The sequence below is a fragment of the Artemia sp. Qi Xiang Cuo genome, chromosome 17 (assembly GCF_049724085.1).
Source record: "Artemia sp. Qi Xiang Cuo chromosome 17, ASM4972408v1, whole genome shotgun sequence".
Classification (NCBI taxonomy): domain Eukaryota; kingdom Metazoa; phylum Arthropoda; class Branchiopoda; order Anostraca; family Artemiidae; genus Artemia; species Artemia sp. Qi Xiang Cuo.
Genome location: NC_142810.1, coordinates 57524767 through 57543204, shown reverse-complemented (window position 1 = coordinate 57543204; position 18438 = coordinate 57524767). Strand labels below are relative to the sequence as shown.

General features: G+C 35.9%; 1 protein-coding gene across 1 annotated transcript in view; it reads left to right on the top strand.

The window, feature by feature from the left end:
• Positions 1-18438, top strand: part of LOC148942401 (receptor-type guanylate cyclase Gyc76C-like) — a 398466-nt gene that overhangs the window by 190106 nt on the left and 189922 nt on the right. The window contains exons 9-10 of the mRNA XM_089103313.1: positions 5673-5763; positions 9167-9357. Of these exons, the coding sequence (XP_088959439.1) occupies positions 5673-5763; positions 9167-9357 (282 nt within the window). The remainder of the gene's footprint in view (positions 1-5672; positions 5764-9166; positions 9358-18438) is intronic.

Sequence of the window (18438 nt, the reverse complement as noted above, 5' to 3'; positions counted from 1 at the left end):
ATGGTTCTTATGATAGGGATGCTCGTATGAACTTCAGAGAGGGCTCATGTGGTCGGAATTTGAAAATTCTAGTTCACTTTTTAGGAGTCAAAAGATATCCGAGGGCAAATGCCCCCCCCCCCCTTCACACAATCTTTTTTCCCCAAGCTCGTCCGACAAAATTTTTATAATAGCCATTTCGTTAAAAATAGTTCAAACGTCAGATAATGAAAAAAAATCCTGTGTTGACGCAATCCCCCAGGGCCCAGAGGCAGGCGTTATGAGTAATGCTCTGGGGGCATATATAGTTCTTATGGAAGGGATGCTCATATAAATTTCGGAGAGGGCTCATTTGATTGGAAATTGAAAGTTCTTGTTCACTTTTTAAGAGTCAAAAGAGATCGGAGGACAACTAGCCCTCCCCCAACTCCACGCCTTAAATGCATCAGATAAAAATTTTGAGATAGACATTTTGTTCAAAATAGTTCAAAGTTCAGATAACAAAACCTCCGGTTTCGACAGAGTCCCCCAGGGCCCGGTGGTAGGCGTTGTAAGTTCTGCTCTGGGGGTATATATGGTTGTTATGGAAGAGATGCTCGTATAAACTTCATAGAGGGCTCATTTGATTGAAAATTGAATTTTGTAATTCAATTTTTAAGATTCAAAAGTGATCGGATAGCAGCTAGCCTCCCCACTACACTTCATTTATTTTTGTCCCAGAGGCACTTCATATAGAAGGGGTCGTCATATAAACTTCAAAGAGGGCTCATTCGATTTGAAATCGAGAGTTCTAGTGCTCTAGAGCTCATTCGATAAGAAAAACTCCTGTCTTGACACAACCCCCCAGGGCCCGTGCCAGGCGTTATAAGTATTGTTCTTGGGGCATAAATGGTTCTTATGGAAGGTATGCTCGTGAAAACTTCAGAGAAGACTCATTTGATTGGAAATTGAAATTTCTAGTTCCCTTTTAAAGACCAAAAGATATCGGAGGGCAACTAGCCCTCCCCCCTTCTATGCCCTTTTTTCCTCAAACCAATCTGATAAGACCTTTGAGATAGCTATTTTGTAATAGTTCAAAGATTATAAAATGAAAACTCCGGGGTCGACACAACCCCCCAGGGCCCAGATGCAGGCATTATAAGTAATGCTCTGAGGGCATATATAGCTCTTGTAGAAGGGTTGCTCGTATAAACTTTGGAGTGGGCTCATATGAGTGGAAGTTGAATGTTTTCGTTCACTTTTTAAGATTCAAAAGAGATCAGACGGCAACTAGCCCCTCCCCCCCCCCTCTCCACGCCTTAATTTCCTCAAACCATCCGATAAGAACTCTGAGAGAGCCATTTTTTCAAAATGGTTCAAAGATCATATAACGAAAACTCCGGGTCGTCACAATCCTTCCGGGCCTGGGGTAGACGTTTTAAGTTATGCCTGGCTGTATATATAGCTGTTATGGAAGGGATGCTCGTATAAACTTCAGAGAGGGCTCATTTGAATGGGAATTGAAAGTTCTAGTTCAGTTTTTCAGAGTCAAAAGAGATCAGAGGGCAGCTATCCCCCCCGCGACCCTTTCCCCCCAAATGCATCCGATAAAAATTTTGAGATAGATATTTTGTTAAAAATAGTTCAAAGATCAGAAAAAAAAAATCTGATGTCAATACAACCACACAGGGTCCAGGGGCAGACGGTGCAAGTTATGCCCTGGGAGCATATATGGTTCTTATGAAAGAGGTGCTCGTATAAACTTCAGAGAGGGAGAGAGAGATTTATTCTAAACAAACAAACAATTTAACATAAGTTTAGCGGCCACCCCAAGAAGTAAAAACTTGTCCAAGGGGGTGGCAAAAATACACTAACATAACAAAACAATAAAAAAAAAACGAAAAAAATAATAACCTATCTATATCACAGTCCCCAAAAAGCACCAAAAACCTTAAACCTTAACACTATCATTAAATTTGCTATAATATTCATAATCATCACCCCAAGGAGCCATAAAAGTTTACCAATATCATTATTTAAAAAAAAAACCTAAAATTCATACTTACTAAAAAGCATCCCTTTAATTACTATCTTAAACGAAGAAATAACACCTATATTTTTTGTATTTTGATCAAAATGGTTCCAACTTCTGATCCCCCTGTGAAGCAAAGAAAACATCGATCGGGCCGAAACTACCAGTGGAATTTGAGTCCAGAGTCCAGAATCAGTCCAGAGAGGACTGATTTGAATGGAAATTGATAGTTCTAGTTAACTTTTTAAGAGTCAAGAGATTCAAGGGAAACTAGCCCCGATACGCCCTTTTTCCAAAACAGGGCGATAACAAAAACTCCCCCCAGGGCTCAGGGGGTAGGCGTTGTAACTGTTATCCTGGGGGCATATATGGTTCTTATGATAGGGATGCTCGTATGAGCTTCAGAGACGGCTCATTTGGTTGGAAATTGAAAATTCTAGTTCACTTTTTAGGAGTCAAAAGATATCCGAGGGCAAATGGCCCCCCCCCCCCACAGCCTTTTTTCCCCAAGCTCATCAGATAAAATTTTTATAATAGCCATTTCGTTAAAAATAGTTCAAAGGTCAGATAACAAAAAAAATCCTATGTTGACGCAACCCCCCAGGGCCCGGTGTGAGGCGTTATGAGTATTGCTCTGGGGTCATATATAGTTCTTATGGAAGGGATGCTCGTATAAATTTCGGAGAGGGCTCATTTGATTGGAAATATAAAGTTCTTGTTCACTTTTTAAGAGTCAAAAGAGATCGAAGGACAACTAGCCCCCCCCCCCAACTCCACGCCCTAAATGCATCATATAAAAATTTTGAGATGGACATTTTGTTCAAAATAGTTAAAAGTTCAGATAACAAAACCTCCGGTTTCAACAGAGCCCCCCAGGGCCCGGTGGTAGGGGTTGTAAGTTGTGCTCTGGGGGTGTATATGGTTGTTATGGAAGGGATGCTCGTATAAACTTCTTATTCTTCTTAGAATAAACTTGTTCAAGAACATTTTATTGAAAATTGAATTTTGTAATTCAATTTTTAAGATTCAAGAGCGATCGGAGGGCAGCTAGCCTCCCCCTTACACTTCATTTAATTTTTTTCCAGAGGCACTTCATATAGAAGGGGTCGTCATAAAAACTTCAAAGAGGGCTCATTCGATTTGAAATCGAGAGTTCTAGTGCTCTTTTTAAGAGTCAAAATTGATCGGAGGGCAATTATCGCCCCCAAGCTCTTTTCCCCCAAATGCATCTGATAAAAAATTTGAGGTAGCAATTTTGTTAAAAATAGTTCAAAGATCATATAACAAAAACTCCTTTACGTATGGCCATTTCGTTAAAATAGTTCAAAGGTCAGATAAGAAAAACTCCTGTCTCGATACAACCCCCCAGGGCCCAGGCCAGGGGTTATAATTATTGCTCTGGGGACATATATGGTTCTTATGGAAGGTATGCTCGTAAAAACTTCAGAGAGGGCTCATTTGATTGGAAATTGAAATTTCTAGTTCCCTTTTAAAGACCAAAATTATCGGAGGGCAACCAGTCCTCCCCCCCTTCCATGCCCTTTTTTCCTCAAACCAATCCGATAAGAGCTTTGAGATAGCCATTTTTAATAGTTCAAAGATTATAAAATGAAAACTCCGGGGCAACACAACCCCCCAGGGCCCGGATGCAGGCGTTATAAGTATTGCTGTGAAGGCATATATAGTTCTTATAGAAGGGATGCTCGTATAAACTTCGGAGTGGTCTCATATGAGTGGAAATTGAACGTTTCTGTTCACTTTTGAAGAGTCAAAAGAGATCGGAGGGCAACTAGCCCCCTCTCTCCACGCCCTAATTTCCTCAAACCCATCCGATAAGGGCTTTGACAGAGCCATTTTTTCAAAATGGTTCAAAGATTATATAATGAAAACTCCGGGTCGTCACAATCCTTCAGGGCCCGGGGTAGACGTTTTAAGTTATGGCTGGGGGCATATACAGCTGCTGTGGAAGGGATACTCGTAAAAACATCAGAGAGGGCTCATTTGATTGGAAATTGAAAGTTCTAGTTCAGTTTTTAAGAGTCAAAAGAGAACAGAGGGCAACTATCCCCCCACGCCACTTTTCCCCCAAATGTATCCGATAAAAATTTTGAGACAGATATTTGTTAAAAATAGTTCAAAGATCAGACAAAAAAACTCCGGTCAATACAACCACCCAGGGTCCAGGGGCAGGCGTTGCAAGTTATGCCCTGGGAGCATGTATGGTTCTTATGAAAGACTTGGTCGTATAAACTTCAGAGAGGACTGATTTGAATGGAAATTGAAAGTTCTTGTTCAGTTTTTAAGAGTCAAAAGAGATCGGAGGGCCCCTAGCCCCACGAACTTTTTTTTCCCAAACCCATCCGATACAAATTTTGAGATAACCATTTTTTTTAAATATTACAAAGGCCAGCTAACAAAAACTCCGGTCTCGACAGGCCCAGGGCCCAGGGGCAGGCATTTTAAGCTATGACGTTCTGCGTCTAAAACATTCTGAGTCATTGGCGCTTTACTGAAAACTATATGCGTCTTGAAAAGTCTTGGAAAGTATAAACAACATCAAATTGAATATTTAATGTATAATGATATTAATTATTGAAAGATCCATCAGTTCAAGAATCAATTTCACTGTAATTTTACTCCTATTTTCAATGCTTTAAGAGCTGGAAAAGAAAACATTTGTAATGCGATTCGTTTTCAGTTAGGCCCCAATGACGCAGTAGGCTTTTGGTTTTTATTTACAGTTAAGGAAGGAGGCAGGATCCAATACTTGTTTGTAGGGAAACTTTATTCGTCTTGAACAACTTTAGAAAGAGCTTATAAATTAAACTGAATATTTGATGTATAATGATATTAATTGCTGAAAGCTCATCAGTACAAAATTTGACTATAATTTTAATGTTTATTTTCAATTTTAAGTACAAAGAAAATATTTGTCATAAAAATGGTTTTCAGTAAAGTACCAATGACTTTTACAGTGAGAAAAGGAGGCGATACCCAAACTCTTGTTTGTAGTCATTTTTGTTCGTTTCAAGCTTGATTTCCATATTCAATTTAAGTTTTGTTCGTTTTAAGATTCATTTATTCATTTATATTAATATCTATTGTATGTTTGTTTGCATTGATTGATTATTTAATTTCTGTTCGTTGTAAGTTTCGTTTATACTTCAAGAGCAAGGTGTTTTTTTTTCGTTTTATGCTTGATTTTTATATTCAATCTAAGCACTACTCGCTTTAAGATATTTATTAATTTATATCATTACTTGTTGTATGTTTTTTACTATGATTGTTTATTTAATTTCTATTTCTTTTGGGTTTTATTTATTCTTTAATAGTAATTTCTGGTCATTTTGAGTTTGAATTTTAACAGGTATTTGTATCTACTGAGCTTAATTTTAAAAGGGCCTTTACTTTTCTTTGAAAGACTTATTTTTCGCAATTTTTTTTTTTAATTAATTCAAGTAAACAATTAAATGAATGGTGTTTGATCGTTTAATTATGCAATTAGTATTCGATATATACTCCAATGCTCAAGCGAGCTGTAGGTGAGTTTAAACAAAGTGTTCTAATTATGTCCAACAGTCAGGTCGCCTAATTGAATATACTAGCGTGAATTTTATAACTAACATAATGCCGTGATAATAAGTTTTACCCGCTGTTTTATATTTTTATTTCATTTATATAGGATTTGGATTTAACTTCTTCCATTGTATGGCCCGGAGGATCTCCGCCTGTTGATGAGCCTCCTTGTGGATTTAGAGGAGAACATTGTATTAGTAAGTTCATTAACTAATTGGTAAGATATACGTAATATTTATTTTTGTAACAGCTTTTAACTTAACTTAAAAACTATTTTTAAAATATTGATTAGATTTATCAATTAATTCTATTCACACTTTTTATGGCTACTTAACATGTACTATATTAATTACTTTATACACAAATTTATTTATAACCTATTTACATTCCATTTTTAATTTTTTAATCGTTAATAAGTTTTTAGCTACTTACAGTTCGATAACCATTAGTTGCTTTATAAACTGATTTTTGCTAAATCTTCAGCGAAAATGACCAAATAACGTTATTTTCAATTTTTCCTATTATGTTTGATTGAATGTTAATTTCTCCTCAACAAATCTATAGAAAAAATATATACAAGGTATTGAACAAAAATTTGTGTTCAAAATGGACTAGAAAATAGAAAATAATTTTTTCTCTCGAAAATCAATGAATATAAGTGAAAACTAGCGAAGCAAAATAGGTGAGGCTTTGCATAACAAAAATATCGGTTTGATCTAAGTTGTAAACGCACAAATGAAAAGGTCGGTCAATAGAAAAAAATATCTAAAAAAGATATGTTAAGTTAAAAAAGGTATATAAGAGAAAACTTAAGAAAAGTTAAAATATATGGAAAGCCCAATCCGTTTTGCTCCCCTTGTTTTCGCTTATATTCATTGATTCTCAACAAAAGAATATATTTTCTATTTTATGGTCTATTTTGAAAATTAGTTAAAAAAAAATTGATTCATATTTATTATTTTTGACTTTTAGTCTTCTCTAAGAAAAATGTGTCTTATCAAAGATTCCAAATCAAAGTTACCACGACCACATGCAAATGTTCTTACGACCATAATATACGGCCTTGTATAACTGTGTTTGTTTTCTAAATTTTGCTAAGCCAAGTTACCCGTTTATGCTGTTTAATCAAACACTTTGTGGTAACGAACTGTAAGTAAGGAGCGACTTGGCCCAGCTGTCACCAAAAAACGACAAAACAAAAAATTTTTAAACAATAGATACATCAAACGAATTGGATATTTATGCTGACAGAAAAAGACTTGTTTTTATTTAATTTCTGATTGTTTTTCAGGTCATAGCAGCATCCCTCTTTTTAGACATTGTTCTTGGAAACCCTCGTTCCTCCAATTAAAAGTTCCTCTCCTGATGAAAATTTCCCCCACTGTTAATTTTTCCTGGTAATAATTCTTCCATGGAGAACTACCCCCGTGGGATACCCCCTACGTAAAAAGCCCCAAGAGAATTCCTTTTCTGCTGAAAATTTCCCCCGGACAACACCCCAGAGCATCTCCACATGTAAAATGGGTTCGCCAACAAGAAAGTAAGACGAATAAAACAAATTTTGTATATGAATTCTGGCTAATTCCCACCGTGTTAAATTTCACCTGAAAGCTCACCCTCGGAGACTTCCATCCCTGTAGAAAATTCACCCCGTAGGAAATCTATCCCCAGATAATCCCCTCTCCTTGCTGAAATGTCTGTATACTTTCTATTTAAAAAAAAACAACTTATTTTTGATTTAATTTCTGATCATTTTTCAAGTCATATCCGAAATTCCTTCTCGGTGGAAATTTTTTTTTCTGAAACCCCCCCTCACCCAATGAAAATTTTCTTCCAAGAAAATTCTTCATGGGGAATTTTTCCCGCAGAAATTCCCCCGAGGGAAAAATGCTCCAGGCACTCCAAACTGCGCTGAAAATTTCCCCGAACAATGCCCCCGGAACATTTTCACATGTAAAATTGAGCCACCAAAGGGGAAGTAAGAGAAATAAAAAGAAGTTCATGTAGTATTTCTGGTAAATTCTCGCGTGTAAAATTTCCCTGGAAAGGTCACCCCGGAAAACTTTCCTCCCAATAGAAAATTCTCAACGTGAAAAATCCCCCCTCCACAGAACATAACCCCCAAAAAATGTCTGCATACATTCCAATAGCAAATACTATGCATAAACAATCGACAAATTTCCTATTTTACTGCCCTTTACCCAGAGACTATTGACAGTCATTTCATCCCCAGAGGAACAGTTATTCGGCATTTAACTATGCTGAGCAAAATTGCTATCTCAAATTTTTGATCAGGTGACCCTTGAGAAAAATGAGTGTGGGAGGGGGTCTAGTTGTCTTCAAATCCAAGCAAATAAAGGACGTATCTGCGATCTTCCCTCTGGCAAAAAATATGAAACTTGAGATGTTTTCAGATTGGAAGTTGAAACCTCTGCAATAGAATTCTCTGATACGCTGAATTTGATTTTCATTAGGATTCCTTGACTTCTGGGGGTGTTTCTCGCTTTTTTCAAAAATGAAAGGCATTTTTTCAAGCCTGTAGCTTTTGATATGTAACCTTAAACTTAATAAATTTTATATTTTTTAAATCAGGGCAAAAAGCCAATTCTTTTGATGCATTAATGATATCAAAATTCCCTTTTTAAAGTTTTGGTTACAATTTGACCCAGTTGCTACATACGAATCGCTAGAACAATTTTTATTAAGTTAACACTGCTGAAATAGAAGATCGCTCATTTTTTAAAGCATTTCCCAGGAAGGCTCGTTTCAAATCTATAACTCATATCTACGTGCTTTTTATCAATTTTACCATCCAAAAGTGCCATTAAGCAATAAAACGGCACTTTTGGTACCACTTCTTAAGTGGAAGAGTTTTGTTCCGAATTATGGTAATCTGCTATTTCCAAACGTTACAACATCTTCTATTTTCGAATATAATTTTTCAAATATCCCATAATTTACTTAGCAAGCACTGTTCCTATTCAAATAGAATTTTCCAATTTTTTTTTTCATTGACTAATGTTGCACGCACATTTTCAAAATTTATTGACTTTGGATTTTAGATTATCTTTGCAGTTTTGAACGGTGCCCCTACACCAATTTTACGATAGTGGCTCCCAAAATAACGTCTTCCAAATAAAATATTTCGTAAAGTTGTGTAATTGCGGATCAAAGATTTTGAATGCGTTTTTTTATTCTAACCAGGTATGGATGCATTAAAAAGATGGCTCTGCTTTTCTTTCTTATTTTATTATTGAAAGAGCAAGTTAGGCTATACGTTTGTAATGTTTGTTGAATCTGTAAAAGAGAAAGGCATTCATCTTTTCCAACTGTCTTATTCACGAGACAAGATCTGATCTACTTTTTGTACATAAGCTTTCTAAGGTGTAGGCTATACTGCTTATGACTTTTTCTGCATCAATTAATACGTGGTTCTAAGAAGCAGAGAATTTGGTTAGGCTATTATTCACTATAACCAGATCGACTAGAGAGGACTGATTTTATTTTGAATTTCATGGGGGGGGGGTTACAATAAAAAGGTTGAGAAACAAAGTGCTAGAATATGGTTAATTAATACACTAATTATTACAAATCTTTCAGGTCATACAACAGAGATAACAATAGGTATTATTGGTATTCTGCTTCTAATTGCACTCATAATTGGCCTTATAGCCTATAGAAACTGGAGATATGAGCAGGAGTTGGACTCCTTGCTTTGGAAAATAGATTTCAAAGATGTAAGACCAATAGAATTAATTGGAAGTACCTCATTATCTCAAGCAAAGATCAAGGTAAGGGTTTTATTAATTAAAGGGATCTGAGTGATGTCATTATGAAGCTCATAAAGCAAAATTGAAAACAGTCTATCCTAAGGAAGAGCCGGGAATATAAAAAATTGATAACGAAAAGATGGATCGAATTGAACATTAAAAGATGTAGATAATCAAAAAGGGCCCTATCAAGGGTTATTTTTTGGAGGAGAGGTCAAATTATTTTATTTGGTGGTAAACTGTGCCGACGTTTATTTTGGCCATTACTAAACCAATAATTCTTTTTTATTGTTATATATTGTAGTAAGTTCTCAAATGGAAACCCCTTCCCCTTTTGGACCCAACCCTAAAATTTGCTTAAAACGTTCTGATAGATTTAGACGCAGAGGAATGAACTGTCTGGACGGTTTTTTCTAAGATTAGAAGAATTTTGCTCTTTTTTTGTAAGATTAGTTTGATTTTTTTTAGTTGTATTTTTGTTTAGTAAGACTGTAAGATTAGTTTGAGGTATCTAATAGTTTAACTGAAGGTTGACTCCAGAGAATTCATCCAGTGGTAGATGTATCTTAGAGAGGCTCTCAAACTTGGAACCTTCGCCTTTTCTATGCTAAACCTTGAATAATGGTTAAGACCTCAAGTTAAGAGATGTATCAGATCTCGAGGAATGAGATCGCTTGCTGAACAGTCAATAGTTATTTAGAAGATCAAGTTTTTTTTAAATGTTCTAGGGGGGGGGGTAAATTGTGTGAACATTTCATTTTTGGCATAAAACCAACAGTTTTCCATTATTTTCGTATCTTAAAGTGAAAATTCAAACTTGACCTACTTTTCTACTCTGGACACGACCTTAAAAATGCTTAAACATCCGGCTAATGGAAGAGTCAAAATAAAAAGGAATAGAATCGTTTGTTAAATGGTTATTGTTTTTTCTAAGATAGTAAGAATTTTTTAAAGGTTTTCTTTGACTGTTCTATTTTGTTGAATGTACTTGATGGGTTAATTGTAGCTAGGCCGTAGAGAATTCATCCAGTCGTGTTTTTGGCTTTTAAATTGTTTATCCAAGAGGGGGCTCTAAAAATACGAATCAGCGCCTCCGCTGGGCATAACCTTGAATAATACTTAAAACCTCCCTTAAAGAGATACTGAGGAATCAAATACTAAGGAATCAAGTCGAATACTAAGGAATAAAATAACTCACTGGATTTACCCTTTGGGGGGTGAATTTTGTGAACGTCTTCTATTACCCATTTCAAAACAAACAAACTTCCTTTTTCTGATATGTTGAGTGACTTCTCAAACTTGAACTTCTCTGAACTCCCTCCTCCTTGAGCTCCCTCTCTACCTTGGAAGCTACCTTAAAAATGAAAGATGGACAAGAGGAGTGAAATCTTTTATTGGATGGCCATTACTTTTTTTCTAAGCTAGCAGGAATTGTTTGATTATTGCTCAGACTTTTCCATCACGTATATATTAGATCACTTACTACCTGACCCTAGAGAATTCAAGCAGAGATAAATATTGTGCTTGGGTTTTAATAAGTATATCTTCAGAACCTTTTACATATCTTTGTACCCTACCCCCCTTACTACAAGCATGACCTTGAATTATGCGAAATACTTCCAGCTAACAGATGAGTGACATACTAATGGATAAGAGCGATTCTTGGACAGTCGTTGATATGGTTTTAAAACTGAGAATTGTTTTCAAAACTTTCTAAGATGGTTTGGATTCAAATGTTTTATTATATTTTAATGCATCTTTTTTTTTAATTCTGACTAGATCCTAGGAAATCCATCTGATGGTTCATATTGTTAAAAGGGGTGACAATTCCCAGAAATGCAGGGAGAAATGTGTTTTTTTTTAACTGAAAAGACAATTTTGTTTTATAACATAGGGCCTAATTATTTTGTTAAGATAATAAAATAAGGATGTTTTCAATGAAAATACAAAAAAGGGTTTTTTTTTAATCTGGAGGGGGGAATAAAGGGTAAATAGAAACTATCCTCGTCTACAATTATATGACTCAGACACTGAGGAATGAATTGCTTGTTAGATTACTGATGATTTTATTCTAATATTTTGACAGAAGTTGTCAATGATTCCCCAACATTGTACCACTCTAACATTGTGTCACATCTCAAGGCACAATGTGATTTGTCACATTGTGATTCAGAAAATCAATGGTGAACATTGTTATTGAATTTAAAACTGTTTACTCCTAATGGATTTAAAATAGTCATGAAATTTCTTCAGACACTAAGAGATTAGAAACGGTCTTTTATATAGAAACAGTCTTACTAGAATGCAAAATAGAGCAAAATGAAGAGCGAGAAAATTTTTGATAAAACCGAAAAGTTTTAACTCAATTGTTTCTCAAAACTTTTCGGGAACTCACAAACCAGCTAGCTGCAAAAGCTCTGTCTGCGAATTACATTTTTTGCATAAACTTGGCATGAAGATGGAATATAAGCTTATTTCTTCCTTTTCCAATTGATATTCTTTCCAAATAGCATCAGTTCAGTCAATAACGAGAATTTTCAGTTTTTCAGAATATTTCCAGTATAGAAATAAAAATTTTATCATAAATTCGGCAAACGAACGTTAGCTATGCTCATAGACCGTTGATGGACTTTAATAAAATGTTTTAAACTGTTGTCGGGCCTTAAAAGGAATATACAACTTTTAAGCAGCAGTTTCTTATAAATGTCAAGTATTTAGTAATTAAATCAATGAGATTCTACATGGATAATAGTTCTCCCAACTATGGAGGTTATCAAATAAAATCCCTACTACTGCAAACATTTCCAAAATTTAGTAATTGCTACTACTACTAACAACCAATCGCAGGACCACGCCGCCTAAGGCCAACACAGCTACGCACGCTCCTCCTCCATCCCAATCTATTCAAAGCCTCCCTTTTTACAATCTACCACGAAGTTCCCATTTCCTTTAAATCTCTATTTATGACGTCCTTCCACTCCAGACAAGGACGACCTGCTTTCTGTTTAGCCCTAGACGGTTGGTCGAAAAGAACAATCTTCGGCAATCTGACATCCTTCATCAGCACATCGTTCCCTAGCCATCTCAACCTTTCTTTCATTATAGCCCTAGAAAGCGGTATTGAACCACATTTTTCGTACAGCCTATTGTTTGAAATACGTTCAGTTATCCGGGTACCCAGAACAATCCTTAAGCAATTTCTCTGGAATACATCTAGCGAATCTTCATCCGCTTTTCGAAGCGCCCATGCTTCAGAGTTTAGTAAAAGGCAAAATTTAGTCTCCTAAGAATTCTAATCTCCTGACAATATCTCCTAAGAATTTCAGGATTTTTTTGTAAGAGTGTTTTTGGATTAAAGAAGTTGACATGAATAAAAATAAATAAAAAGGTGATTAAACTAAAATGATTTAAGGCAAAGTATCGTGCGTTTCATGAAAACACAAGAGCTTAATTATGAATGTGTTTCAATTGTGCTAATTTAAAAATGTGTTTAAACCAAAATAATTTAAGGCAAGTATCCTGTGTTTTGTGAAACACAAGAAAAATCCACTAAGTAATTATTAGTGACACTCAGACAGATAATGGTACCTAATTAAAAATTTTTTAACTATCTTGGGCCAAATCAAACAGAACTGCTAAATACATTGAAATATCAAGGGCATCAAAAATAAAACATGTTTTGGCCCATTTTTGGGCCATATTTGGCCAACTATATTTTTGGCTTCATCTTAGGTCTATTCGTGCCTAAAATTTACTCCAATTTTTCTTTTGGCTGTTGGATAAACGAAACTTAGTCAATTGACAAGTCTACTTTTTTCACTTGTGACGTTTTTTTAACCAGAAAGTGAACTAAGAAAGTTTATCAGGCGTTTGCAAATAGAACAGAAAGTTTGGCAGTAATTTTGAAGCTTCTATAGCATGAGCCGGACAAGAAATTAGGAACACATCATCAGGTTCAGGAAGGTGAGGCCTGTATCAGTCAAAACAATGAAAAAGGCCGAAATCAACCCTTTTGTGAAAATTTTACACTTCTTGTTTCCTTTTATAAGAAGAGAATTAAACTTCAGAATTGAGAAAATAGCCTCTAAGTAAGTGCTTTTAATAAACAGCTGCATTATTCAATCTTAGAAATCCTAAATGAATCATCATATTTTGCAGAAGCCAAGATTTTTACCATAAAGGCAAGCATGAGCTGTCGAGTTCGAATTTCTTGCCAGAATTTTTTTTTTTAGATATCTAACAACGAAGAATTTTTAATAGTAGTTTCGTTGTCAACTTTTTAGTTAACTGAGAATCCGTTTGTCAAAAAAAAAAAAAATACGTTCAAAGTTAACAAAGAATTACAAAAAAAAAACGGCAAAATCTACTTAATAGTTAACTAATAAAGTAAAACGAACGAGGCTCTGGTTAAGGGGTTTACGCAAAATTTTGTGCGCAGTGTTGCCATACTGAACCACGAAACAAAGAAAAATAAATGCTAAATATGTTACGGATTTTGTATGGGCAGTTTGGAAACTGAAGAAGCTACGATTTTCCATTCTTATTATTCATTATAAAGTTACCACCTTCCTGGCCAGGTAAAAACAGGTTATTAGCTTTTCAAGAATTATGCTTCTATCTTTTCAAGATAAGCTTCTATCTTTACCTAGCTTCAAAAATAGTGGTGAGACACTAACATAATATAAATAAAATCTTAAAGGTATTATAAACTGATAACAAGTAATTTATAAGTATTTACCGACCTATCTTTAGTCTTTTTCACCTCAAGACCATGCACATGGATTTACTTGAGGAGGAGGGCTGATTGTCCTGCGTGTGGCTCTACCTCACCCATACCCTTAGAAAATTCTAGTAATACATTTCAGAAATAAAATTCTTACTATTTAGTGATGGAACGGTTTTTGAAGCAAAAAAAAAAAAAAAATCATGGGTTTTGTCTAGAGAGTCCTCAAATCCTCAATGCTTCATAAGGATGGGGTAAGTAAAAATAGGACAAGCTATAATAGGGCAAGCAAATTTTCATTTATATGAAATCAGTAGGATTTTTCATGCACAAAATGTCTGTTCAAGGAAGTTGAGGGTTACTGAGGGAACCCGTCACGGGTGCCGTGACTGGGGTTCCCAAAATCAAGATATTTTTTTAAGGTGATTGTATTAGTCAATTTCTGGTTCACTTAAAACATTCCATAGGTTTGGGAGAGAGTGAGAATGATTTTGAAAACATCTGAACATCAAGAACATCTTTCTTCTGGCAAAAAATGGCAAAAAAAATTCCTTATTTTGTATATATTTCCCTAGGCACATCCAATCAAAATTTTGAGATAGACATTATATCCAACTGAGTTGAAAGCTCTGGAAAATAGGTCTTCGAGGATGACAACCCCCACAGCTCTCAGGGTAAGGGTCGTAAATAATGCCCTGGGGGTAGGTCTATATAAGGTTTTTATAGAAATTGCTGTCGTAAAAACTTCAAAAAGGGCTCATTCGCTTGGAAATTCAAAAGGCTACTGCCCTTTTTAATAGCTGAAAATGATTGGAGGGCAACTAACCCCCCTCTCACGCCCATCATTTCTCCAAACACAAGCAATCATAATTTTGAGATGTCCATTTTGTTCAACATGGTTGAAGGTTATTGAAATTAGGTCTTTGATGATGATAACCCCCTCAAAGTCCTCAGGGCAAGGGCCTTAAATTATTTGCTTGCGGCATATAAGGTTTTTATAGAAAGCGTTGTCGTATAAACTTTCAAAAGGGTTCATTTAATTGGAAATCGAAAGGGTTAGTGCCTTTTTAATAGTCAACAGTGATTGGAGAGTAACTAACCTCCCTCTCACGCCCACCATTTCCCAAACACATCCAATCAGAATTTTGAGATAGCCATTTTGTTTGACGTAGTTGAAATTTCTGGAAATTAGGTCTTTTAGGATGACACCACCCCCTCCCCCCACAGCCCTCAGGGTAAGGGTGGTAAATTGCAAGGGTTGTAAGGGTTGTAATATGGAGAAACAAATAACCCCCCTCTCACGCCCACCGTTTCCCCAAACACTTGTAATCAAAATTTTGAGATATTCATTTTGTTCAACGTAGTTAAAAGTTCTGAAAATTATGAGGATGACAAACTCCCCACATCCCTCAGGGCAAAGGTTCTAAGTTATGCACTGGGGGCATATAAGGTTCTTATAGAAAGGGTTTTCATAGAAGATTGAAAAAAAAGCTCAATCGATTGGAAATTGAAACGGCTAGTGCCCGTTTTAATAGTAAAAAGTAATTGGAGGGCAACTAACTCGCCTATCACGCCCACCATTTCCCCAAACACATCCAATCAACATTCTGAGATTGCTATTTTTTCAACGTAGTTTAAAGCTCTAGAAATTAGGTCTCTGAGGATGACAATTCCCCCTCCCCCCCACATCCCTCAGGGCAAGGGTTGCAAGTTATGAACTGGGGGAATATAAGATACTTATAGAAAGTGTAAAACTTCAAAAAGGGCTCATTCGATTGGAAATTGAAAGGGCTAGTGCTCTTTTTATAGTCAAAATGATTGGAGGGCAATTAACCTCCCTCTCAAGCGCTCTATTTCTTCAAATACATCCAATCAAAATTTCAAAATAGCCATTTGGTTCAATGTAGATGAAGGTTTTAGAAATTATGTCTTTGAAGATGACAAATCGCCCACACCCCTAAAGGCAAGGGTTGTAAGTTGTGCCCTTGGGGCATATAAGGTTTGTCGTAGAAACTTCCAAACGGGCTTATTCAATTGGAAAGTGAAAGGGATAGTGCCATTTTTAAAAGGCGAAAGTCATTGGAGGGCAATTAATCCTCCTCTCACGGCCACAATTTCTGCAAACACATCCAATCAAAATTTTAGATAACCATTTTTTTCAACGTTGTTGAAAATTCTGGAAATTAGGTCTTTGAGGATGACAAAGCCCCCCCCCCCCACACACTCACCCAACCCTCAGGATAGGGGTTGTAAGTTGTGCCCTAGGGATATATAAAGTTTTTACAGAAAGGGTTGTCGTAACAACTTCAAAAAGGGCTAATTCAATTCGAAACTGAAAGGGCTAGTTCCCTTTTCCATAGTAGAAAGTAATTGGAGGGCAACTAACCCCCTTCCCATTTCCACAAACACATCCAATCAAATTTTGAGATAGTCATTTTTTGCAAGGTAGTTGAAAGTTCTGTAAATTGGATCTTTGAGGATGACAACCCCCCTTCACTGCCCTCAGGGTAATGGTTGTAAGCTGTGCCCTGGGTGCATATAAGGTTTTCACAGAAAGGGTTGTTGTAGAAACTTCAAAAAGGACTCATTCCGTTGGAAATTGAAAGGGATAGTGGCCCTTTTTAATAATCGAAAGTGATTAAAGGGCAACTAACAAAGGGCAAAACTGATTAAAGGGCAAATTTTGAGATATCCATTTTGTTCAACATAGTTGAAAGTTATAGAAATAGAAAGCGTTGTCGTAGAAACTTCAAAAAGGGCTTATTCAATTGGGAATTGAGAGGGCTAGTGCCCTTATTAATAGTCAAAAGCGATCGGAGGGCAAATGCCCCCCCACGCCCATCATTTCCCCAAACACTTCTGATCAACATTTCCATACAGCCAGTTTGTTGAACGTAGTTGAGGGGTCTGGAAATTATGTCTTTGAGTTTTACCCCCCCCCCCCCAACCCACAGCCCTTAGAGCTAAGGTTGTAAGTTATGCCCTGGGGGCAAATAAAGTTTTATATAGGAAGTGTTGTCCTAAAAACTTCAAAAAGGGCTGATTAGATTGGAAATTGAGAGGGCTATTGTCCTTTTTAACAGTTGAAAGTAATCGGAAGGAGAATCACCCCCCCCCCTCCCTTCCCCAGCGTCCATCATTTCCCAAAACATTTCCGATCAACATTTTGATATGGCTATTTTGTGCAGCGTAGTTGAAAGGCCTAAAATTATGACTTTGAGTATGACAACCCTCCCCTAATAGCCCTCAAGACAAGGGTCGTAAGTTAAGCCCTCGGGGCATACAAGGTTTTTATAGAAATTGTTGTCGTAGAAGCTTCAAAAATGGCTTATTTGATTGGGAAATGAGAGGACTCATGCCATTGTAGTAGTCAAAAGTAATCAGAGGGCAAATGCCCCCCCCCCGCCCATCATTTCTCCAAATACTTGAAATCAAAATTTTGAGACAGCCATTTTGTTCAACGTATTTGAAAGGTCTAGAAATTATGTTTTTGAGGATAAAAAATCCTCCCAGCCCTCATGGCAAGTATGTAAGCTCTGCCCTGGGGGCATATAAGGTTGTTATAGAGAGCATGGTCATATAAACTTCAGAGGGGGTTCATTGGATCGGTAATCAGTTGCTCTAGTGCTCTTTTTAAGAGTCAAAGTGATCAGAGGGCAGCTATCCCCCCCACGCACACATTGTCCTGTCCCGAAATCCCTGTAATAGAAATTTTGAGATAGCCATTCTATCAAAATAGTCTAAATGTCATATAACAAGGCTTTTGGGGTTTAAACAAAATCCAGAAATTAGGGGCATGAGTTGTAAGTTATGCCCAGGGGATATTCCCCTGGAAAAAGATTATGTCAATGGCTCAGTCTTTTGCCCTGAAAAAGATTATGTCAATACAAAACGAACAGAAATTGATTAAAAAACTTTTTCCACTAAATAAGTTTAAAAAAAAGTAAAGAACTAAATTAAACCAAAAATGAACAAAAATAGAATCAAATAATATACCAAACATGCAACTACCACAAATCAGTATCAATAAATAAATTAAACCCAAAACAAACAGAAATTAAAATAAAAAACAGAGTCAAACTCAAAACGAGCAGAAATTAATATGATTAGGGTTCTTAAACCCTATGCTTTCTAAATGCCAGAATATAATTTGTACTTTACTAAAAAAAAAATTTTAATGTTTTCATTTTTATAACTTTAACAAATCAAAATTAATTAAGATTTTAAGGAATAAATATCAGCATATTTATATTAAACAGACAATGCACATTTCTTTTCAGTAAATTCGTTTGAATTTTTTTTCAGTAAAGTGCAAATTAGATTATTTGATTCTATTTTTATCCATTTTTTGTTTAATGGAGCTCTTTACTTTTTTTGAA